Below are 25,473 nucleotides of genomic sequence, written 5' to 3'. Positions count from 1 at the left end.
TGTACAAGTTCCGAGTGGTATGGAGCCATCATACGGCACCTATAGAAATGTATGGGGCCCTAGAAACACCTCCATATGCCTCAGATTTCATATGGAGGCACACAGAGGTTTTTTTTTCTTGCATCCATATGGAATTTAAGAAAAATACAGTATCATTGGACGCTTTATTATGGCGATTTTCGCTCCATTGTACAGAACAGTTCTCCTGTATACAGAGTCCATAGACATAGCTTTGCGGTGTGCACGAGGCTTCACTTCTAGTCTTACCTCTTCTACTGCCCTGTGTATTGGGCTCTGTGCACATCACGTTTTTGCCCGACATTTAGCGTGTACGTTGGGAAAACTCCAATAGGACGACAGAGGCCAAGTTTATCCTGTAGACCTCTGTCGAGCTGGTCTACCTTTATTTGGAGGAGGGACCAGCATAGTATATTACGCTTTTCCATCCCAAGGGATTCTACAAATAAACTGATACCGCGTGGTGTATGTTTTTTTTTTAGCATGGGAGCCTATGGGTAACGTATGCCACTTTATGGCACACGTCACAGGTGTATGTTTAACATTTACTAATGGCTCTTTCATGAAATATAAGTTAGATGGTTACCATTATAGTCTACAGGCAATATAGTCTAATACTGGCATATGTCACCCATAGACTATATTGGCAGCCGTTTAATGTATACGTCATGAACAGGGTGATGAGAGTTCATGATGTATATGTGTAACATAAACCATTAATCTCTTTAGTGACGGATGAGAAAGTTTAGGCATCCGCGACAGACTACTTTTAGGCAATGTTCACACAGGTCGGATACGCTGAATGAAAGTACACCAAGTATCAGCCCTGGTCCCCGCACTTGTCCGCTGCGTAAAACCGCACGTAAAAAAAAAAAAGTTTATACTTACCTTTAGCCATGGTGGCGCATCCCTCTGACGTCCTGCAACCCCGCCTCCTAGGATGGTGTTTCATTCCATGTGACCGCTGCAGCGTGTGATTGGCTGCAGCAGTCACATGGGATGAAACCTCATCCTTGGAGGCCGGGTTGGACACAGAAGCAGAGAGTTCTGGGTAATTGCAACATCTGCTACTTGTCGCAGGTTTGACTTTCCCATTGATTTCAATGGGGAAAAGCCGTAACAGAAAACCAGCGATTCCGTATCATAAATTGACATGCTGCGGATTAAAAAAAAACGCACTGCAGGCCAATTTATGAACGTTTTTTCGGCAGGTTTTTTACGCAGTGTGTGGATGAGATTTGCTCATATCTCATCCACTCTGCTGCTACTTTTCTATGATGCGGATTTTCCGCTATGAAATACGTTGCGGAAAATCCGCAGTATATTACGATAAATGTGATTGTATTGGTTGGGAGCTTTTACCGGCGTATAGGTTAAACATAGATCAAAAACGTAATGTGCACGGAGTCTAAACTGCAGCAGCGGCATTTTAATCAGGAAGCTCAGGATGAACAGCGTAGGAGCATGGCATTGTGGGGAAAAGTAATGTATGGGACGACTTTGCGGAGCTCCATATTATTGCCCCATTGTCGTGACTCCTCATTTCTCTCCAGATTAGAGTTTTTTCGTCAGCAATTAATTTTGTAACTTTCCAATTATGGAAAATTAAGGAGACTTGATTGACACGCATTAAAATTTGTGATTCATTGGGTGATTTCCAAAAGTAATGAGATGAAAATATTCAGAGTGCAAACAAATGAATTTGCACATCAATTACAGCAGGTAATTTATGGGCGACCTAAGATTTTAAAGTCAGAGACTGCCGGCAGAATGCCGCTGTACCACGTAGATGTAGGTGATGGGGGACAATGTGCAGACAAAGCAAAAACAAGAATATTCTATGTGTCAGTCCAGAAAAACCAATATTTGGGCTAGGAGATGCTGATTTGCATATCATTTGCATATGATTATAGTCTATGTGCTGTGTCGTAACGTCAGGAGTGACATTAAGGAGAGTTTGTGTCACCTTGAAGTTACAGCTGGGAAGAGCTCGTCTTTCCCTTCATGTGACAAGTAACAAAGAGTTGGTGACGCAAAACATTAAAACCCGAGAGAGGGAAAGCTCAGGGCGTCTTAAAAATCATCTTCCATGGCTCAGACGTCTAGAAAGAAGGTGAAGAGCAAGAACCTCCCAAGTAAAAGGAGAAAAAGGAAAACAAGACAACATTCAGTACAAGTAGATGAACCTTCATGTAAAGCCAGAAACATTGCAGTGTATGACCGGCTGATAGTCTTATAACACCACATGTATTTATCGATTCAGGGTTGGACTTTGGCATGTGCGACTTGTACACAGGGCGCATCACTCCAGCAGGTGAAAGGGCGCTGCGCTAGCAGCCTACCCAGGTCCAGCAACTCTGCAGCTGCCTTTCTGTCCGGGCGCTCCTTCTCTGCCCAGCGGCGTAATTACCACTGTAGCAACCATAGCAGCTGCTAGCGGCGTCACCGGGCATGAGGGTGCCCGTGCCGCCCGCCGTATGCTGGACTGTATGGCAGAATCCACAGTGGGTAGGTGGGGGCTGTATGGAACTGCCTACAGGGTGGAGGTGGGGGGCTGTATGGCAGAATCTACAGGGGCGCACTATCTACAAGGGGGGGCTGTGTATGGCACCTGTGGGGGGGACTAAGGGGGCATTATACTTTGTGGGGGCCACTAAGGCGACATTATACTGTGTAGGGGCACTACAGGGGCAATTTACTGTGTGGGGACACTATAAAGAGCATTATACTGTAGTGGGCATTATATTTTTTTTATGGGGCATTTTTTTATGATGGTGGTGGGGCGCTGAAAGAAATATTTTACACGGGGTGCCATCTATCCTAAGGCCGGCACTGCATCTATCTATCTATCCTATCTATCTATCTATCTAATCTATTTAATCTATCTATCTATCTATCTATCTATCTATCTATCTATCTATCTATCTATCTATCTATCTATCTATCTATCTATCTATCTATCTTTGGATATATGGGGCCCTGTGCGAAATTATCTTTCGGCACTCACCCCATCATAAAAAAAATGCCCCATAAAAAAGTATAATGCCCCCCACAGTATAATGCCCTGTATAGTGTCCCCACACAGTATAATGCCCCCTTAGTGCCCCCACACAGTATAATGCTCCTTTAGTGCCTCCCATACAGTATAATAATAAAATGTAATAATATATTATAACCCCTTTAAGGACACCAGTATTTTGTCCTCTAATTGTGCCCAAACAGTATTATGCCCCCTTAGTGCCACACACAGTATATTGCCCCCTGTAGTACCCCTACACAGTATAATGTCCCCCTCCCCTGGCTGCCACACACAGCCCCCCATTGTAGATAGTGCCCCCTGTAGATTGTGCCATACAACATCCTTGTAGACAGTGCCATAATCCCCCACCTCCCCCTTGTAGATTGTGCCATACAGCACCCCCTCCACCTCTCCCTTGTACACAGTGCCCCCAAAAAAACAAAACTGTACTCACCTAGGCCCCATTCCCATGACAAACTGAGCTGCTCCACGACTGGATCTTTGCGTAGGCCGGCGTGATCCTGTAGCCTAGTACAGAGTTTCCCAACATTTTCGGATTCGAGGCACCACTGGAAAAATTTAATTTACTCAGGGCACCCCTACAAAAAAATTTCTTTAAGCCGTGGAAGCTAATGCAAAAGACGCAGGCAAAAAAGCACTCCAACTGGGCGCCGCAGGTATTTTCTGCCTCCTATTAATTTCAATTGGAGCTCAGAGGTGGAAACCACTTGAAAACTATCAGCCCCCACTCACAGTAACATGACCATCAGCCCCCCACTCACAGTAAAATCACCATCAGCCCACCACTCTCACTAAAATGACCATCAGCCCTTCACTCACAGATTCCCCCTGTAGATAGTGCCACACAGCCCCCTTGTAGATAGTGCCACACAGCCCCTTGTAGGTAGTGCCACACAGCCCCTTGTAGGTAGTGCCACACAGCCCCCTTGTAGGTAGTGCCACACAGCCCCCTGGTAGGTAGTGTCACACAGCCCCCTGGTAGGTAGTGCCCCACAGCCCCCTGGTCGGTAGTGCCACACAGCCCACAGCTTCCTTGTAGATAGCACCCCCCTTCCTGTAGATAGTGGCACTGTAGCTCCCTGAAGGAGTGGAATCCCCCTGTGGCCGGGGATTCCACTCCTGGAGCGCTCCGCTTGATGTCTCTGTCCATATATGAACAGTGACATCAGGGGCAACTCCTGAAGCAGAATTCCCATCCACAGCGTTGCCGACACTGTGACCAGGGATACGAGTCCAGGAGAAGCCCCTGTCGTCTGTGTCCATTTATGGACAGTGAGGTCAAGGGCTTTTCCGGGGATTCCGCTTCAGGAGATACCCCTGATGTCACTGTCCATATATGGACAGAGAAATCAAGCGCTCCGTCCAGGACCGGAATCACCCGGCCACACAGGGATTCTGCTACTTCAGGGAGCTAAAGTGGCGCTAGTAGATAGCAGAGCAGGGAGATACCTCCCTGCTCTCCTACAGTGGCATCGCTACCGCTGTAGCAGCCGCAGCGGCTGCTAGCGGCGCCGTCAGATTTGGGGGGACTGTCCCGACGGGCGCCCTCATACCCGGGGGTGCCGCTAGCAGTCGCTATGGCTTCTACAGTGGTAGCGACGCCACTGAGTGAAGAATCGCCCGGGCGCTTCTGAAACAGGCAGGGGAAGGGAGCCAGCGCTATCTATCTATCTATCTATCTATCTATCTATCTATCTATAAGAAATCACAGCACTTCAGGAATAGTACATAGAAGGGTAATGTCTTAGCCCTATCAGTGCTTTTTTCAAGATATTACATTACCTAATTGTATAGGGGCTGGCAGCCAGTATGTCTATAATTAATTATTTTATTCATCAGGTGAAGCAGACAGGATCCAAACAGAAAGTGCGAAATCAATAATATATCTGAAGAAATTGTTAGTTTTTAGTGCAGTCAATGAGATTTGTTAATGAGTCTTTCCCATCGCAGATAGACGAAGGTTAGAGGACAGTAAGAGCGAGTGTGTTACCACGTTATTCACAACAGACGGGTGTCACGTACAACCTCTATAGGTGACATAATATATATTACTGGCCTAATTTATTATGTACTGACCCGATAAATAGATCTATAAGCCTGTAATTGGTATGGTCCGGTTGTAAAATATATTACTGCTATTATAGACCCCGTTATGGTAAAATATTTAATGAGTTTATCCACTTTGAACAATCTGTTGATCTGTTGATCAATCAGGGACCGCCAATCATCGACTCTACACTTAGCAGCAAGTGTTTCATTCCCCTGCAGTGCCACCACATGGGAAATGAAGCATTACATGGTACCCATTGAAAATAATGGATGTGCTGGGTCCTCCAAAGTGAGAAATGTTCTTTGTAGTTGGTCTCCACTTTATTTAATAGACAAACCCTAAATGTGAATATCTTCATAGGGAATTTGAACATGGTTTAAACCTCTCTTAACAGCTCCATAGGGGGATATATACTATTAAAAGGGTGTCTCATCAGAGACGCCCCATTTCAGTTTGGAGCCGCCCTAGTGGTCAACTAGGGTACGACCAGCCAGACATTTCCCTTGAAGCGACCGATGTAGGGGAAATGTTGCATTATATGGTAATAAGTATGTAAAACATGTATGACTGCATGAGTGGCAGCCACTTTTACAAAGCAGCTCTCCATTCTGTCTCAATGAGAGGGTTGAGATCCCACTCTATGATGTCCTTATGGTTTAATAGGGCATATGAACTTGGTATTTGGACTCCAAAAACCATTGGAATCTCTACCCGATGCAGCGCAGTGCTCTTCAGCCAAGCTATTCATCATCAAATCGAATAGTTACATATTTACCTAGAAGTCTGCACTGTATTGTGTATATTAATTCACATGGATGGAACATCGATCGCCTCTGAATGTTGAGTAACAATGTTCTTAGTCACCGGTCTCCGTATAGATCCCACATTTCACAATGTATGAGTCTACTTAACCAGTGTAATGATTTTTCTCTCACTGCTTAGATCTGCACTTGCCCTGAAAATTGACTTTAGTTTGTAAGTTGACTTTGAAACTGCTGCAAATGACTGTAACTAATACAATAGTGTGGCCCTTGTAATTCTTCATACTGTGGTCTAGTGTGAGACCTTAAGTCACAAGTAACTTTGCAAACAATTATCCGATCATAAGGAAACATTGTTGTTATATTGTGCACATTGTGCTCAGGTTGTTAGGCAGTTTATCCCTAGCAACCAGGCTGTCAGAAATGACTCGACTTTTCAGCTTAGAGCAGAATTAGCACTGTGGTGATGATAGAGTCTGGCAATAGCAGACAAACCATGTAACTTCTCATTTTAGCCTGTGATATTACTAGGATGATTCTAAAAATGTATGTAGAAAGATAGATAGATAGATAGATAGATAGATAGATAGATAGATAGATAGATAGATAGATAGATAGATAGATAGATAGATAGATAATTCTGCCATTCTGCCCTGGGCGATTTGAATTAGTTTAATGCTGGTTCCTACCATCCCCAAGTATATGTAGGCTTAGTCCCAGTTCTGTATGTGCAGCGTAGGGTCCCACCTATAGAGGTTGCCTTGTCGTGGCAGGTGGGCTCACACAATTTGATCAAAATGTGCGCTAAGAACCTCACTATTGTAAGTAGATTTAGCAGTAATGCATATTTATTTATATTTAGCAGATTAGGTGGCATCGGTGTTCGCAGTGTGCTGTCGCCATTTTCTTGTGTGATGTAGATGGATAGATGGATAATAGATTAGATACATAGATAGATAGATAGATAGATAGATAGATAGATAGATAGATAGATAGATAGATAGATAGATAGATAGATAGATAGATAGATAGATAGATAGATAGATAGATAGATAGATAGATAGATAGATGGATAGATAGATAGATAGATGGATAGATAGATAGATAGATAGATAGATAGATAGATGGATGGATAGATAGATAGATAGATAGATAGATAGATAGATAGATAGATAGATAGATAGATGGATGGATGGATGGATAGATAGATAGATAGATAGATAGATAGATAGATAGATAGATAGATAGATAGATAGATAGATAGATATTAGATAGATAGATAGATAGATAGATAGATAGATAGATAGATAGATAGATAGATAGATAGATAGATAGATAGATAGATAGATAGATAGATAGATAGATAGATAGATAGCTGGCCTCACATGATAAGATCCCATGTGATATCAAATACCTAAGGGTCAGTTCATACAGAGTTTTTTGGCGCTGATTTTGACCTGGAAACCACGTCGGCATTAACGCCAAAAAGCAATTCTCAATGAGAGGCTGAGGTGTTTTTTTTTTCCCCAGGTGGCTTTTGGCGCAGTTTCTATCTCTGTACTCCCATTGAAATCAATGGGAGGCAGAAAAAATATGCGGCACTTGTTTCTGAGCTTTTTTTGCGGGGTATTTTGCCCGCGGACTTTGCATTAGATTCAATAGTGGGGGGGAAAAAAGCGCAGGCAGGTCAAAATCCGCCTTAAAATTCTTGAACGAATTCAAAGGCAGGCTATTTCTGCCTGTAAAAAAACTCAGTGTGAACAGGGCCTTACAGTGTATCCCTGTCTGATATGACTTGCTAATACAAAACAATTAGAAAACAGAATAAATTCAGACGTGAACTGTTACATGGGGTGTTATGAAAATATTCTCTGGAAGAACATCATTAAATCCAGTGTAACAGAATTATTCCTGCTGAGTTGCCCGTCGTTAATTGACACATTACCAGCAGAATAGAGAAATTCAATAGTGTCTTGATTGATACAACATCCCCCGACCCCCTGGGCTTTTCAACAGAAACAATTTGTAAGGCAAAGAGGGACATGTGTGGGGGAGGGGAGGGGGCTTATATGCGCCATGTGTGAAAAATGACGGAAATCAAGTCATCGAGATTTTGTTCTTAAAGTTCTGGACTTTAGGAAATCTCCGCACGGACATTCGCGACCCCGGTGGCAATCAAAGTGAGAAAATGTAGTATTGAATGGTGTCTATTTAAATAAATGGGCAACCATGTAATAAAGTTGGAGCCACTCCGCTCTGACCTATAGATAGGGTTATAAACAGGGGGTTCCCCTCTATGGTGCCCCTAAGATATACCCTAACTAAATACTGATACTGCATTCCAATTTATTTACCATTTACCCTTTTCTACATATAGGGGCACAACTAAAATTCATGGGGCCCCTCAAAGTTAGGAATGGGCCCGTGGCTTTATTGACAGTAATCTATGCTTATACAATCGGTAACAGCAACCAATGGATGAACAGGAGGGTCATATATCAGATCATCTGCACGAAGGAGAAGTCCCGTAGTGCAGCTAGATCAAAGAAAGTCACCACCTTGGCTCCCCATAGAAATGATGTTCCTGCACCTGTGGGCCCATCAGCCTCTGTGACCATGAGGATGCAACAACTGCAATAAAGTACTTACAGTGGTCCAAATGGGGAGACTATCATTAAAGGGTTTGCCTGCTTAAGACAACCCCTTGTGATATGCCCTAGAAGTGGATGCTGAACTAATAGAGGGGGCACTCTGTTCAGCTTGGCTCTGGCAGCTAGCAGAGATCCATTGAAAAAATTGAATGCCCACTGATTTTAGCAATGACCCTAAAATGACTCTTTTTACCTGTAATGAAGATGAAGTGACCATTTACATTGTTTAACCCTGCAGGTTACACAATAGCTGCCCACCTCAGAGATCCGCCCCCCCCCCCCCCACTCAACGCACACTCAAATTCCAAAAAGGGTTCTATATACAGTTTAGACTATTAGTAGTTCAGTCTCTATGAAGAATAACATAGATCTACCATATAATGTTCTCCTGAATTTGGGTCATTACCAGGACCATAGATATAGGGGTGCAGAGGTAGCAGTTGTGCCCAGACCTCTCAGTATTATAAATGGCACATGGTAGGTGAGGGACCCTGATACAGATTTTGCATTGGAACCCAGGAGCTTCAAGATACCCCTCTGGTCAGCACAGTACAATCTGTAGCATGGAGCCATAGGCGCTCTGTACGGTGCCATATTACACAATTTTTGTCCGCTAGAAACAATGTTTTTAAGAGAGAATACCTCCGTAATATAGCATGGGATGGAACATGGCACAATTTTTTGTGCCATGTTCGCCTCCTCAAGAATTTGGAGTCACATGAAGGTATAATAACCCCATAAAAGTCTAAAGGCACTGTATTACAAATCTATCCACTTGGGAGTTTGTCCAGTTAAGATACTAGAGTTTGTGCCCTTTGAAATCCCTTCTAAATACCATTAAATAAAAAAAAAATTGTTGTTGCCAACACTACCTTAATTCTGACCCTTTCTCTCTGGTATAACACTGCCTGGCATTGTGTACTGACTTCTTCTGCAGGATATATACAGGGTACTGTATGTAGTTTGTTTTCTGATTATTATATCTACAGTTGCAGTAGCAGAGCCTGATCACAGATGTACATAGTGGCCAGTGTGACAGATCGCTGTGACTTCCAATCATTATTTTAATGAAAGAATTGATTAGACAACAGACCCTCAAGTGGATAAGACGGAAAAGTAAAGGTTGTTTACCCTGAAGATCTTTGTGCTGTGACTTTAAAACGACCTAAGGGTCACTTATAGATGGAACCAATTTTATTTTGCAAGGAGCTATTGATCCTATGGCCCCATATTCTCATTCTCTGTTGACAATTCTGTAGCTTGGGGGCCACATGTAGCCTTTTACTAGTTTGTGTGTGCCACTTTACTCTTCTACATGTAGATACGTAGATGTAGCATTGCTAACTTTTTCTTACTGAGTTAAAGGGGTTGTCTGAAATGAGTAAATTGTTTCTGCATTTTATCCGGAAACAGCGCCACTGTTGTCTATAGGCTGTGTCTGGTATTGCAGTATTCACTTGAATGAGTATCAGCTGCAATACCAGACACAGCGCTATTTCTGAAAAAAGAGCAGAGCTTTTTATCCAATCCTGGACAATCACTTTAAGGTAAATCAGTAGGTTTACCTGTGATGGAAGACCACTGGTATTTAGGATGCCACTGGTTTTCTCATCTTAGAGAGTTATGGCATGTCCACAGGATATTATGTTATTGCACAGCCATAGTATACTATCTTATGACAATCCCATTTTGTTAAAAGAGCCAACCAATGATAATCTGATCACAGCATGTCCTGCTGTTGGGACCCCCAGCGATAAGCTATATTCCATGTAATGCACAAATGTGCCAGGTCTTCCAGTTCAAGAGAGATGCTCTCCTCTCTAGCACAAAGATGAGAGTCCTAAATTGGGGACCCCACGTTTATTAACTCAGAATTACCTAATAGTGTATTAAAAATGGGTTTTCGAAATTAGACAACTCTCAAACTTTATACCACCTCTTGGTTGGCTTATTTTAGTAAATTTTTGTGCCAACATTTTGGCACAATTTGTCATTCCGGTGCAACACCAATAATAAATCTTCCTTAAATTCTCACACGATACTATGAAACACTTACGGAACTGGCTTCCAAGATGTCTCTCCAGATGGGGGTTTCTTCCGTAGGATTTGAGAACTCCATCAAGTTGTCCAACACCACCTGCCCAATGAGGTCATGTCGGGTGAATCTATCAAAGTCATAGACGCTGAAATGTAATTTGCGGTTCTGGAGCTCATTAAAGGGCACATTAAAATGGAATGTCTCATTAAAGATTGGGTTAAGAGTCTTGCGGTGAACTTTAGTCTGGAACTTTTTCTTTCGGTCAGGCAGTAGATACATCTTCACGTATGGATCGGAGAACCCATTGGCATCTTTTGCTGGTAGGTCTAGAGCCTTCAATATCTTTACAACTAGTTGCTCTGTGTTGTAGGCATAGCGTAGGATGAAGCTAATGCGTCCACAGCTGGTGGCCTCCAGCCTCTTCATCTCTGCGTCAGCTGACCGCTGCTTATATAGCTCAGGCTTAATCTGACCAATACTGGTGGCCTGCTCTGGTTTTTCATCCACATGACCTGAAAAATCAGGACTGGATAACTGCTGCGTCAAAGGCCTGGGCAGTGTGTTGTATCTAGAAGTCAAACAAATGGAGAACATTATTTCCTTTTTATTATTATTATTATTATTATTATTATTATCTATAGGTTGTAGGATTTTACCGTTTCCATAGAAAAATTTACATTTCTTTAAATAAAACGCTTGAATCAAAAGTCAGGAAACATCCAACATATCTGTAAGGGTATGTGCACACACACTAATTACGTCCGTAATTGACGGACGTATTTCGGCCGCAAGTCCCGGACCGAACACAGTGCAGGGAGCCGGGCTCCTAGCATCATACTTATGTACGATGCTAGGAGTCCCTGCTACTCCGTGGAACTGCTGTCCCGTACTAAAAACATGATTACAGTACGGGACAGTTGTCCTGCAGAGAGGCAGGGACTCCTAGCATCGTACATAACTATGATGCTAGGAGCCCGGCTCCCTGCACTGTGTTCGGTCCGGGACTTGCGGCCGAAATACGTCCGTCAATTACGGACGTAATTAGTGTGTGTGCACATACCCTTAGGCCTCTTGCACACGAACGTGCTTTTGCGGCCGCAATTCCCCCGAAAATCCACGGGAGAATTTTGGCCCCATTCATTTATATGGGGCCATGCACACGACCGTAGTTTTTACGGTCGGCGCATGGCCCGGGAACCCGCACCGCAGAAAGAACGGACATGTCTTATTACGGCCGTGTACTGCGGGTCGGGCTCATTGAAAATAATGGCCGCGGCCATGTTCATGACCCACGATTTGCGGACGGATCGCGGCTATCATCCACTTGTAGTCCGCTGCCGGCCGACCCGAAAATCACGGCCGTGCACATGGCTACGGTCGTGTGCATGAGCCCTGAGAATTGTTAGAGCTAGATTTATCATATTACTGCTGTTATGTATTTGATCAGTTGGTCTACCTGTGATATATTGAATACAATATCATCTGAGAAGTGGATACAATTGTATCCAGTCTAGGAAATAATCTGTGAGCTAAACAGCTTGGACCCCTGGACAGAGCATTGCCTAGACTGGATACAATTGTATCTACATCTAAGGCTTCATTCACATCTGCGTCGGGGTTCTGTTTATCGGTTGCGTCTGACCTTTCCGTCAGGGGAACCCATGAACGCAATCCAAACTGAAACAAACGGAAACCATAGGTTTCCATTTGCATCACCGTTGATTTCAATGGTGACAGATCCGGTGTAAATGGTTTCCGTTTGTCACCGTTGTGTAAGGGTTCCGTCGTTTTGACGGAATGAATAGCTCTGTCGACTACGGTATTGATTCTGTCAAAACCTGTGGTTTCCGTTTGTTTCTTTTTGGATTCCGTTCATGGGTTCCCCTGACGGAAAGGTCTGACGGAGCCCATGAACGGAGACCCAACGCAGATGTGAACAAAGCCTTAGCTGAGAGCAGGACTGGGCATGTATGGGTTTGCTGACTCTGAATGTAAACAAGAATGTTCTCATTCACTCACAGTAAACACTTATCTTGAAAATGGTGAGGAAATACAACATAAATTATATGAGAAAGTCGTAGAACTTTTCATGGATACAAGGATTAAGCTTAATTTATATAAAACTGGAAAACAGTTTTAAAGAGATATTCCGACCCCCTACAAACTTGATATAATTGCTGCTAAATGCTAAAAGTTAAAAAACAACAACAATAAAACTGTAATATACTTACCTTTTAAACTCAGTTCAGGGTGATGATGTTTGGTCCATGGGCACTTGACCGTTGTGGCCTATCATAAGTCACATCGGTGACGTGTCGTCCACAGACACTGTGTCGGCCAGTATTTGGCTGCCGATGGGACAGATCTATTAACAACCTTCTAGTCTGTATATTAGCAGCAATTAAAACCATGTGTGGATCAATGTCTACCCAAGAGAGGGGGCTGAATACTTTTTATACATATTATAAGGAGGAAATTGCCATTGCCTATATTGGATTGGCACTAGGATATTATTGCAACACATATACACTGTATTGTTCATTCCATTATACTTTTGTTTTATAATTTATAACATATATATATATTTATTTATTTTTGTAATTTATGTTGGAATCTAATAAGGATCATGTTTAATAAAGACTATCTCTGTTCGATGTATTTACACATGTAGGTGCATTGACATTGTTTGATGGATATAGGTGTACATATACATCATTGAATTTTTATATATATATATATATATTTTTTCACCATTTGTCTGGTGTTACTATATATTGGCACTTTACAGTTTACAATATTGGTTCTTCTGGCACCATTGAGTACTGTTTACTTTCAACAATTATTTCTAATAATTGTTGTTTATGCAGCACATGTGCCCATATAAACATGTATTTAGTATTGCATATGTATTTTTGTATAGTTGGGTGCATTATCTATTGCTACTTTTATTGTACACATCACCTGTTTTACATTGCTGGTTACACTCACAAGCAAAATGTGGATAATGGACATAGAAGAGTATACCAACACATTGTTTATAGGGATGTATTTGCACTTATATGCATATTTTTGAATATATGGTTATATGCATAGAATCGTATAGATTTATAATAATTTTTCATCTATATATAATACACATTAATTCAATTGACCATGTATATATCCTTGTATAGTGTGTTGTTTTTCATATTGAATCGATTTATTGTTACATTGCTATTTATTTAATGATCTTGCGTGTGAATAGACCCGCTATTCAGTAAATAATTGTGTACTCAGCAAATAATTGTGTATGCTGGCGTGTTTGCATATATGTACTTGTTTGTTATGCTGGTGATGTATGCATTAACGATGCGCAGCGCTGTACTATTACAATTGCGGTGGGGTGTTATTTATTTATTCATTCATCCTGCTGTTTCTTTTATTTATTCTTTCTTATTCATCTACTCCAAACACAACATCATATATACCCTACTTCTGTTCATTGTTGGTCCCCTGTTGTGTCATCATAATAATGTAGGGAAAGGTTAGGGACAGATACCTCATTTTCTTATGGGCATTCTCTTTGTACCTTTTCTGCTTAATGTCAAATGTGCCCCTGGTGGTGGCAGTGCACACTGTTTGCAGAATTCTTCATACGGGTTTTCTCTATGCTGTGCGCATGCGCGGCACCGCGACCCGGCCCTTGGCGTCCTGTCTCTGACTCTGATGTGGGATTGGTGTTGTCTGCACCTTCTGCTTCCGGGTCGGTGACCTGGATGCTAACAGGCCGGCCCGCGATGCTGTGCTCACAGCTGATTTCTACAGCTGTTTTTGATGGGTTTGACGTACTTCTTCAAACTTGGGGATTGGAGGGGGACTACCTTAAAAGGCTGGAGAGTGGGCTCTGACACCACCCCCAGACGAAGGCTTCCGGGCCGAAACGCGCGTCGGGGTGGACGCCAGTCATTTGCATTTGCATCCTGTCATGGGTAAGAGACATGTGCACATTTGCACAGTTCATTATTATGTATTTTTGATCTTCGGTCACTCGCTGCATGTGCTCTTTTTGTAACTGTGATTCATTACTGCTTGAGACATACTGTGCAGATTAATTACCAACATCTATATACCTTTGTTGCATTCGTCTCCCAGCACCTACCAAGTGTCCCATGATTAGCTGTTTGTACACCACTATGACTGTTATTTAACACAGGTGTGCTCAGTTTGTCTGCACAGCGTTGTTCTGTGAGATATTTGTTCTGGCTGTCCATTGTTTCCTGTGGTTCACATCTCTACTAATTTTATACATGTGATTATTTGTATTTTTAATTTGTCTCAATAAACTTTCATATCTTTTAACCCAATTCTCGTGTGTCAGACTCCTAGTTATAGGTTTTGCTATATTGGATTGTCAACTAATACATATAATAATACATAGATTTAGGAACAGAACACATGAAGACGCAGGGGCCTGAAGCTCAAACAACAGTCTTAAATTTTTTGATTGATCCAAGTGGCCCTGGTTGCGATACTGCAGGCAAATTACAGTCAATTGCAACTTTCCCATGGTGCCGGGTCTTGGTCGCATAGAGTCACACATATTATGCTATTCAAAGTAAAGGAGTGAAAGTCATGGGTTATATTGCATAAAAGAGATGGGTGTCATGAGTCATTGGGTATCCTGGGCTTTACTTGACAATATAATGTATTTTTAAAAGCTAGGTCCGCCTTTATAAGGATATTTTTTATTCCTCCCAAGTGTCTAAAATTAAAAATTTTGCAAGTTTGCAACAAATCTTGATATAACATATTCTACCGGTTTTTTTCTGCAGCTCCTATGCAGACCTATGTGTCTCCGTGGTTACAGACTACAAAACCCTATGTGTAGTCTGATCCTGCAGTCATTTGTTATTCCCTTCCATCTGCTCCACACTTCCTGCTAACTAGGGTATATTCACTTACAGCAGATTTGTTGTAAAAATTTTCATCTGAATTGGGTTTTGGATTCATGCACATTCTGCAGAAAAATACCCAATTCACACATAGGGAATGGATTTTTCAATTACAGAAACGTCTGCGAGGAATATTCCACATGTAAATGTACACATAGGGATCAAATGGAAAGGAGTATGAAGTAGGATCAGACTACACAGGGTTTGTTTGTAGTCTGTAGTCATGGAGACACATCAATCTGAATAGAACTGTATACATAACATGGTAGGATATTTTTAAATAAGACTATTTGGCTCAGTGGTTAGCACTGGGGTCCTGGTTTCAAGCACTGTGGAATATGTTAGCGCTATATAAGCAATGGGACAATAAAATCATGTTTGGAAATGTGTACATACCCTTGTGTAACAAGTTCGTATTCATGAAACATGATATTTGATTTAAAAAAAAATCAAGATTGGATTATTTTTTTATCCAGACCATGATGTGGAGATTGTTGTGAGCCCCACCAATAGAAATCCATGCTAATATTAGTTCTGAAAGTCTGGTGTCTCAATTTTAACGGAAAATGCCTGGACCAGGCAGTCCCGCCGATAAGCACAGGTGACAGCTGTGATCTGCGGTAATCCGCCCTGACAGCATATCCCGTCAGTGACAGCTAAGTGGGAAAATCTCTGAGGGAGAACTGGCTCAAGACGAGACTGTCAAATAAAAGCCCGGCATCAATTGAATGCCTTACCATGTTAAATCTGACTTGTATTTTAGTCCATAGACCCTCAAAGCACCAAAAAACCAAAAACATCCGGCCCACAAATTTTTGTTTAATTGCAGAAAATTCTCATCTGACGGGGAAGGATTTTGGAATAGTTCAGAGGTAATTTCTTCAGATTCCACCGTCTGCTTTTATCCATGCTAATTTTATGGAGCAAAATTTACAAGGGCTAAAGAAAATTGATTTATTGCATTTTTTGAATAACTAACAAGTGCTGGAATTGGTAAAGGACAAATTTAATTGCGTGTTTATATGCGCAGTGTGAAATGTGACGACTACAATAGAATTATTCTCTTTTGAAATAACAAAATATCAATATATTTTTCAGCTGAAAATGTTACAATTATTTGAGAATATGTTTTTTTTTTAGTGTGTGACATTAGAAATAGGGTTTGTTTTCTCAGAAATAGCGCCACACTTGTCCATAGTTTGTATCTGGTATTGCAGCTCAGCCGCATTCCAATGCCTATGGACAAAAGTGGTGCTGTTACTGGATCATAAAGGACCTTTCTCATTTAAGAAAGAGGTAGAATTTTGGCAAAAACAAGAAAAAACATCACTTGTTTAGGACATTAGGGGAACCTACTCATTCACAGATTGGTGGAACCTACTTGTTCAGGACATTTTGGGTACCTATTCATTCAGGACATTGAGTAAATCTACTCAGTCAGGACAATGGTGGAACCCACTAATTTAGGATATTGGTGCAACTTACTGATTCAGGACATTGGTGGAACCTACTTATTCAGGACATTGGTGGAACCCACATATTCAGGACATTGGTGGAACCCACATATTCAGGACCTTGGGGTTACCCACTTGTTCAGGACATTGGGGGAACATAATCGGTCAGGACATTGAGGGAATCTACTCATTCAGGCATTGGTGTAACCTACTCGCTAAGGCATTAGTGGAACCTACTCGTTCAGGACATTATGGGAACTTACTTGTTCAGGACATTGGTGTAACCTACTTGTGTGGAACATGGGTCTAACCCACTAATTTAGGATATTGGTGCAATGTACTGATTCAGAACATTAGTGGAATCCACTCATGCAGAACATTGGTGGAACCCACACATTCAGGACACTGGTGGGACCCACTCATTCAGGACACTGGTGGGACCTACTCATTCAGGACATTTGAGAAACCTACTCATTCAGAACATTAGCGGAACCTACTTGTTTAGGACATTGGTGGAACCTATTTGTTTGTGACAATAATAGAACATACATGTTCAAGACATGAACACAGCCTCAGTAAGGACACTAGTGGAACCTACTTGTTCTGGACATTGGGAGAACATACTTTTTCAGGACATTGAGGGAATCTACTTGTTAAGACATTGGTGGTACCTACTCATTCAGGACATCGGGGTAGCCTTCTCGTTCAGGACATTGGGAGAACATACTCTTTTAGGACATTGAGGGAATCTACTCATTAAGGCATTGGTGGTACCTACTTATTCAGGCATTAGTGGAACCTACTGGTTCAGGACATTGTGAGAACTTAATTGTTCAGGACATTGGTGGAACTTACTTGTGTGGGATATTGGTGTAACCTACTCGTTCAAGACATTGATGGAACCGACTCGTTCAAGACATTGAGGCAATCTATTCCTTTAGGACATTGGTAGATCGCACTCATTTGGGATATTGGTGCAAATTACTGATTCAGGACATTGGTGGAATCCACTCATTCAGGACATTGGTGGAACCTATTCATGCAGAACATTGGTAGAACCCACACATTCAGGACATTGGTGGGACCCTCTCATTCAGGATATCGGTGGAACCTTCTTGTTTAGGACATTAGTGGAGCCTATTTGTCTATGACAATGGTGGAACATCCTTTTTCAAGACATTAACAAAACCTACTCATTAGGGACACTGGTGGAACCTACTTGTTGTGTACATTGGAGGAACTTACTCGATTAGGACATTAGGGGAACATACTCCTTCAAGTCATTGAAGGAATCTACTCATTCAGGCATTAGTGGAACCTAATCGTTCAGGACATTATAGGAACGTACTTGTTCAGGACATTATAGGAACGTACTTGTTCAGGACATTGGTGGAACCTATTTGTTTATGACAATGGTGGAACATACTTGTTCAAGACATTAACAGAACCTACTCATTAAGGACACTGGTAGAACCTACTTGTTTGGGACATTGGGGGAACTTACTAATTCGGGACATTAGTGGAACCTACTAATTCAGGACATTGGTGAAGCTGACTTGTTGTGGACATTGCTGGAGTTTATTTGTTCAGTACATTGATAGAACCTACTCATTAAGAACTCTAGAGGAATCTATTCGTTTAGTACATTGGTGCGGTCCCTCACACACCATACCCCAACCATTGATTGACATATCACAATACCCTATTATAGGAATACCCTTCAAATTAGAAAAACTTTTTAGAAAAACAGATGAGACTTTGAGATTTTGTAGTTGTGTTCCGCTGCTAGCTATACCGGTGTGGGTGGCTTTCTGTCACTCAAAATAATATTTATAGAATATTGTCTAATTTAGTGCATTTTTCTTTTAATGGCTGAAGCTTGAGGCATTTTTCCCACATAATATTTAACCAGTTGGATTTTCATGAACCTTTTTGTTGCCTTCAAAACTGGATGTATCATACCGTATATTTGTCCCACATTGACTATTAATATTTTAGCTCATTATATTCTTTGCGTAAAGAAATACTTGAATTTGCCCGTCAACAACGAAATGTAATAAAAGACCTTCGTATCTACTCCCCGGCAGCATTGTCCTGGAATAATTCTGTAATAGTGAAGTCTGCAGCTGACTGAAATGGCTTTCTAATATAAAAGGACACTAATCCTTCAGTTTATCTTGTCTTCTGTTACTATGCAGTTAAATATAATCTATTGTTCTCTGTTATCAGCTATTTCCGACTCAGAAAAGGCTGACTGTAGTGTTTGTCTGACAGAAGAAGCGCAGAAAGATCTCTGCCTAGGGCGTGTAAACGAGCGCAGATCAATGAGACAGCTCTTTGATCGGCGCTCGTTTGCTCCTTTCACACGGAGCTATGGGTGGGGACGAGCGGTCGTTACTGCGATCTGATCGCTCCGGTGGCTCCTTTCTGAAAGTACCAGCATGATGTGACTACATCAAAGATAGTAAATGAGAAAACTATGTCTACAGTAATGTATCAGCGGGACAACCCTTCAGCTGCCAATATCATTCTTAACCACATGTCACATATGGGATCTGTAGCCACGTCAATATAAATACTGGGATTGCGCATAGGGCTTTTTTCTGTAGTGCAATAAAACCCCACGTGGATTCCTATTTGTATGCGTTCATTTGACTGGCATGAAACTAATTGTGTATGATATTTGAGATTTGCATATTTAAACCCTTCCGTTCTCCAGGGGCACAGCTCAATCCTATTGTTTAGACTATCATCGAACTGTGGCTCAATGCAAATTACATCTCCAGTGCCCCGGCTCTGATGATGTCTAAATTATAGCGGTGTTGATTCTTAAAGGGGTATTATGGTTTCTTCCCAAAAAAGTCTATTCATTGCAAAATGAAATGTTATACAATTTTTCAAGATCTCTGCTTGCTGTAATGCAATGGAAACATTTATAGCCTATTTCCAGAGGTTGAAAAAAAATATGGGATTACGCTATGCTCAAGCTGGGAGTTGTAGTTTTGCCACAGCTGGAGAGCCACAGGTTGGGGAAGCCTGTTTTTGTTATTGCTTTCACATATTTGCTATGGCGCCCCCTGGTGTTCTACTGATTTCCATACTTAGAAAACATCCACCTAATGTCTTCAGTGCCAGTGAACGCACATGCCCAGTAGCTGACTGGATCCTCTTGGACATCTGCGGCGTAGTGGTTCCTGCTATCTTGCAGTATGACAATAAGAATCCACCCACGGGGAGCGTCTCTTTTTCACCGACACTGGACACATAAGGAGGACGTTCTGAGAGGGAATCTAAAGAACACTAGGGGGCGCCATAACAAGTATGTCACAGCTATATCTAGACGCACAAGCATTTCTTTTTTTTACATCAGCTTAAAAAATGTCTGTTTCCTAACCGAACAGAGAAATATAATATCTAATCGTGGGAAAAGCCCTTTAAAGGGAAACTGTCAGCAGTTTTGCGGTCTCAGAACTGCTGACAGAGCGATATAAGGGAGGTGCAGGGCATTTTAAACATATCTTTTGTCTCAGTCATGCAAGTTGCATGACCGAGAAAACGGTGTTTAATTCCCCCGCCGCACCGATTGCAAGTGCTACTGAGGCGGGACTTGATGTATAAGTGCTCCTGCACTGCACGCTGCAAGCCCCGCCCCTCTGCTCTGAATGATGGTTTAAGTGGTCTCCCGATTGGCTGCTAGAGCCGTCACTCAGAGCAGATAGTGGGATTTGCCGGGGGAATTAAACGTCGGTTTCCTAGTCATGCAACTTGCGTAACTGACAAGTTCCCTTTAATGACGGTCTGTTTAGAATGGTGTGTCCGAATTCTAGTATCACAGCCCGTCAGTGGTGAACCATGGTCACAGGCTTCACCAATGGTATCTTCTCACACGTATCTATGCAAAAATTTGGCAATTACAGTACAAAAAGATTCAATATACAGGGGTGTAACTATAGGGGGTGCAAAAGTTGCCATCACACCCGGGTCCTGGAGTCTGACGGGGCCCAAATTGTCTCTGCCGCATATGAGGAGCCCATACTATTGTTTGCCCAAGAACCTCAATTTATGCCCCTGTCTATATATAATAATATGCTAAATCCAACATATACATCCATCAATGTGAGAAATAGATAAATGTCACAAGGAAAAAATTATTTAATAGCATCAAAAGGGCAATGGCAAAATAGCGATCGTCTGTCAGCGCGCTACAGGGCGGTAATAACACTAGTCACTTATGTGTATAATTATATAATATGTAGCCTTCCTTAGAACTAGTTAATATTTTATGAAAACACACTGTGCAACAAAAGTTAAAATTATTTTCAGAAGACGTAGAAGACTTATGAAAATTAATAGGATGTAGTCAGTGGACGGATAATTATCCAGTCGTGGAATTACATGTAGCGTTTTATGCAATAGAAGTCAATGAAACTCTTCAAATTAAGAGAGATTTCAAAAGTCTCCCAGAGGTCCAGTAATAAAAGTGCTGTATATTGTATTTTATACGTGTGCGCTAAACTTTAAACAGTGCCAATGTGAGAGAGCGGCCAAAAACCTACCAAGAAAACAAGAGCCCGAGTGCGGAGAGGATTTCTACTGGGGGATGTAGCATAAACATTACCAGATATTATGGGGAGGGGGTACAAGGTGGTTAACAAATAAAAACATTTCAGATTTTAAATAAAAAATTACAATTAAAATGTGCACAAAATTTGCAAAACTTTTTTTCCTCTTAAAAATACCATGTCACCTCTCCTGACATGTCTGTTTTAGTTTTCCTATGAAATAACAATGCTAGAGTATCTTTCTTTGAACAATGCATTGTGCCGTTCCTCTGTTATTCCTCCTGGAAATGTATGAGTAAATTAACAACTGAGTGGCAACATTTCCCTTGTCAGGGGGGTGTGTCTCTACACAGTCTGTCCAATCAATGCTGACAGTGCATGAACACCCACTACTGTCCAGAGGAATGGTACTACCCAGTGGTTAATTTATTTATACATTTCCAGGAGGAATAATAGAGGAACTGCACAATGTAGAGTTTTAAGAAAAGATGCTCCAGAATTGTTCTTTTCTGGGGAATGAAATTAGTTTTCTAAATAGATATGTCAGGTCAGATGACAAGTCCTCTTCAAAGTAAAAGAGAAGACCCCCTGTCAATGGCTAGGGGTAGATTATGGAGATAGATATATATAAATACTGTATACAAAGAGTACATTGAAATACAATTAATACTGATTTGCTATGGGAATCCTAGAGATCACTTTGTTCTCATGCTCTGATTGGCTGGTCTGTATATCAATGACCAGAAGAGCCAATTATGACATGGCGTTCCAACATACCGGTTGGCTAAGAGGTTTGAAGACCATTGTTATGGTATGTTTGTAGGTTGTGGGGAATTAGGGTTATTTGCCATGAACCTTTAACTGAGTGAACTTGATTTGCTCATCTGTTATCAGTATCCTAAAGAGAATCTTTCAGTTCTCCGGACACGTCTGTTTTAGTAAATACTTGTATTCCCCAAGAAATAACAATTCTGGAGTACATTTTCTTAGAACTCTGCGTTGTGCCGTTCCTCTGTTATTCCTCTAAGAAATGATGAATAATATTGACAACTGGGTGTTACCAGTTGGGGGTGAGTCCTTACATATTCTGATATTATCCAATCAGTGTTGAAAGAGTCGGCGTGTGTAGGACACAGCTCTTTGACAAGAGGAATGATAGCAGTTGTTCATTTATTCATGAATTCTAGGAAGAATAACAGCGGAACAACGCAACGCAGAGTTATAAGAAAAAAGTGCTCCAGAATTGTTATCGGAGTACGGGCTCAATAGAAGGTCTATGAGCCCGTACACCGCTACATCGGCTTTCTGGAAGAAGCCGAACAGAAACGAATCGGCTCACCGATCACACGAGCAGTTTTGCCGCTTTGTTTTAGCGATTGGTGGGGGTCTCAGTGCTCGGACCTCCACCAATCAAAACTTCTGACATCTCACTATGACATGTCAGAAATTTGTTGAACATTTAGTTACCCTTTAATCAAAATCAAAGGGTAGGATTAATTAACAGAAGAATTGCCCAAAGTCAACACAACAACCATAGAAACTAACCCTAGCCATAGGAAATTAATAGAAGCATTATGATTGGATAGAGAGCCGCACTGCTTTTAGTTGCCCTAGTCATAACTGTCTATCCAATAAGAAATCATTAGGACACAATCATTAAATACTGTGGAAAATGTAGCGGTACCAGAACTCTTACCTAGTAGTCGGAGCAATATTAGCCACTTGCTGGTGTGACTGTGCATAAGGCATCTGAGATTCCTTGGCCACACCCTGGCTGTCAACTGGTATGTCAGGAGATGTCTGACTTATTTTAATGTTGGCTTCTGGGTAAGAGTCCATGTCCAAATAAGAACGTTCCGGCATCTCCTGTCCAAGCTCCACACGCTCCACCAATAAGTCCCCATAATGGGAGTGGTGGAGGTGGCCATGGTGTCCATGATCCTTCTTCTGTGTTGAACCTTTGTCCCTCCATGGAATCCAACATAACTTCCAAGAGACAAAGAGCAAGACCCCAAGGAGAACTATTCCGCAGAAGGTGACAATGACCGATAAAAGACTGACGGAGACATCTGGAAGAAAAGGATAACAGGAGTGAGTAGGAACATCTACAACATTTGCCTTCATCAGATGTATGATGATGTCAGGGACAACACAACGCTTCATTTGGTGATACATCCATCTAGTCTACAGACTCATGGTAAGAAATACTGATCATGTAAATCTTAGCCAAGTCTCTAGGCTGCCGCTCCTTTTTGAAAGAGAAGCATATAAATCTGATCAGAAAGTCCAACGAATGAGCCAGATACCATGATCTATAGATAGTGGTGCCCTACAGAGAGTGCAGATGTTGCGGCCGCACCTGGCCACTGTAGCCTAAGGGGGCCCAAAGGATCACTCTGACCCATAAGGGGAGATCTGTACTATAAATGACGTATGATACATGGCGGCTCTTTTACAGATTGTGCATTGGGATCCAGAAGCTTCTGATTAAGCCTCTGCTTCATAAAGTGGAAGCCTTGTTGAGTATGGAGGACCCACACACCTTAAGGTTATCAAAAGTGCCTGCCCTTAAGGATCTCCTAGTAGTAATTGGCAATTTAATACTGTACATAGACTTCACAACTATATAATAGCTGTGAAGTCTAGGTACACACTTAGAGGCCCAATGTTTTGTCTTTTAGATGGGCCCGTCCTTGGCTGGTTGCCTTGGTAGACCTCCATTCCTGAAGACAATACATAGTCCTGAGTTACTAGCTGATACAATGACAGTTTCCTTTAAGATTCAGTCCCCCATCTGAAAGTAAGACTACTATATAAATAAAATAAAGGAATAATAAGTAGAATGAAAATGTAAATTCTTCTTATCCTGAGTCAATATTAACATTTATGAAGCTCATAAAAATCTATCATTACTTTTGATTTAAAATATATTCTTCAGATGGAGTGCTGGGTCTGCTAGCTGTCTCTATGCAAACAGAACATTAAAGCCTATCTTCTTACCAGGGGCTCATGACCTTCTCATGTATTACCCAGCAGAGAATACGGAAGAGTAACATATCTGATAGAAAACACGATCACACTTACAGTGTTCAAGTATAATTACCACGACATGTTTCTGCTGTGATATGAGTATATATATATATATATATATATATATATGCTGTATAGACAGCTGATCCTGAAGGTTTTGTTTGGATCTTCTGTACTCATGTAGTATGCAACAATGATTTGGCTATGTTTAGCTTGTACCATATGGAAGACACAGTAGTAATATGGTTACGAAGAATGAAGTAGGTAACTTATGTAGAATAACCCAAACTTGTAAATTGCAACTTTTAAAGGCATTCGAGACTTTTCTACAACAGAAAACTGGCATAAAACTAACAATAAATTCCCCCCAATCTTCCCATCTCTGTGAAGAAGCCGCTTAGAGAGCAATCTAGTGGCCTAATTACAGGATCTACTGGTGCTCACTATGAGGTCTACTGGTGGTTTGTGATCCACTGTTTGTCCACCATTAAAGGAGCACTCGGGGAAAATCCTAATTTCTGTGTTCATTTCTGTGTTCCGGAGGGGGTGGTGCATGACACAGAGAGTCTCTTTTTGGTGTTCTTGTGTCATGCTCCGCCCCCTCATTCCCTGCACTAGGAATAAAACAGGGTATACATTTTGCCTGGAGTGTTTCTTTAAGAAATGCTATTATAAACAAACGACCTGTAGTTTTGTTGATGAACTCTCAGAAAAAAAAATGGTGTAATCAAACCCCACCCCTGCACTACTGGATTATCGGATCGCCCCTGCTCAAGTATATTAGGAACTATTGTAAATGCAGTTCCATAAGGTTCACACAGGTTCACCAAGGGCCTACCCATGGAAAATGGTTAATAAGTATGATGTACATGGTAGTCATGTGACATAATAAAGAGGATGAAATATTACAAAACAGAGAAACTCATCTACTTTTTTTC

At 41.5% G+C, this 25,473-nt stretch overlaps 1 protein-coding gene across 5 annotated transcripts in view; it reads right to left on the bottom strand.

Moving 5' to 3' along the window:
* Positions 1–25,473, bottom strand: part of SYT3 (synaptotagmin 3) — a 169,138-nt gene that overhangs the window by 29,678 nt on the left and 113,987 nt on the right. For all 5 annotated transcript variants that reach the window (XM_075840238.1, XM_075840242.1, XM_075840241.1 and 2 more), the window contains 2 exons: positions 23,202–23,574; positions 10,577–11,126 (listed from right to left, as the gene is read on the bottom strand). In XM_075840238.1, the coding sequence (XP_075696353.1) occupies positions 10,577–11,126; positions 23,202–23,574 (923 nt within the window). The remainder of the gene's footprint in view (positions 1–10,576; positions 11,127–23,201; positions 23,575–25,473) is intronic.

The sequence above is a fragment of the Rhinoderma darwinii genome, chromosome 10 (assembly GCF_050947455.1).
Source record: "Rhinoderma darwinii isolate aRhiDar2 chromosome 10, aRhiDar2.hap1, whole genome shotgun sequence".
Lineage (NCBI taxonomy): Eukaryota > Metazoa > Chordata > Amphibia > Anura > Rhinodermatidae > Rhinoderma > Rhinoderma darwinii.
Note: the sequence above shows the minus strand (reverse complement) of the source record. Positions and strands in the feature narration are given on the sequence as shown.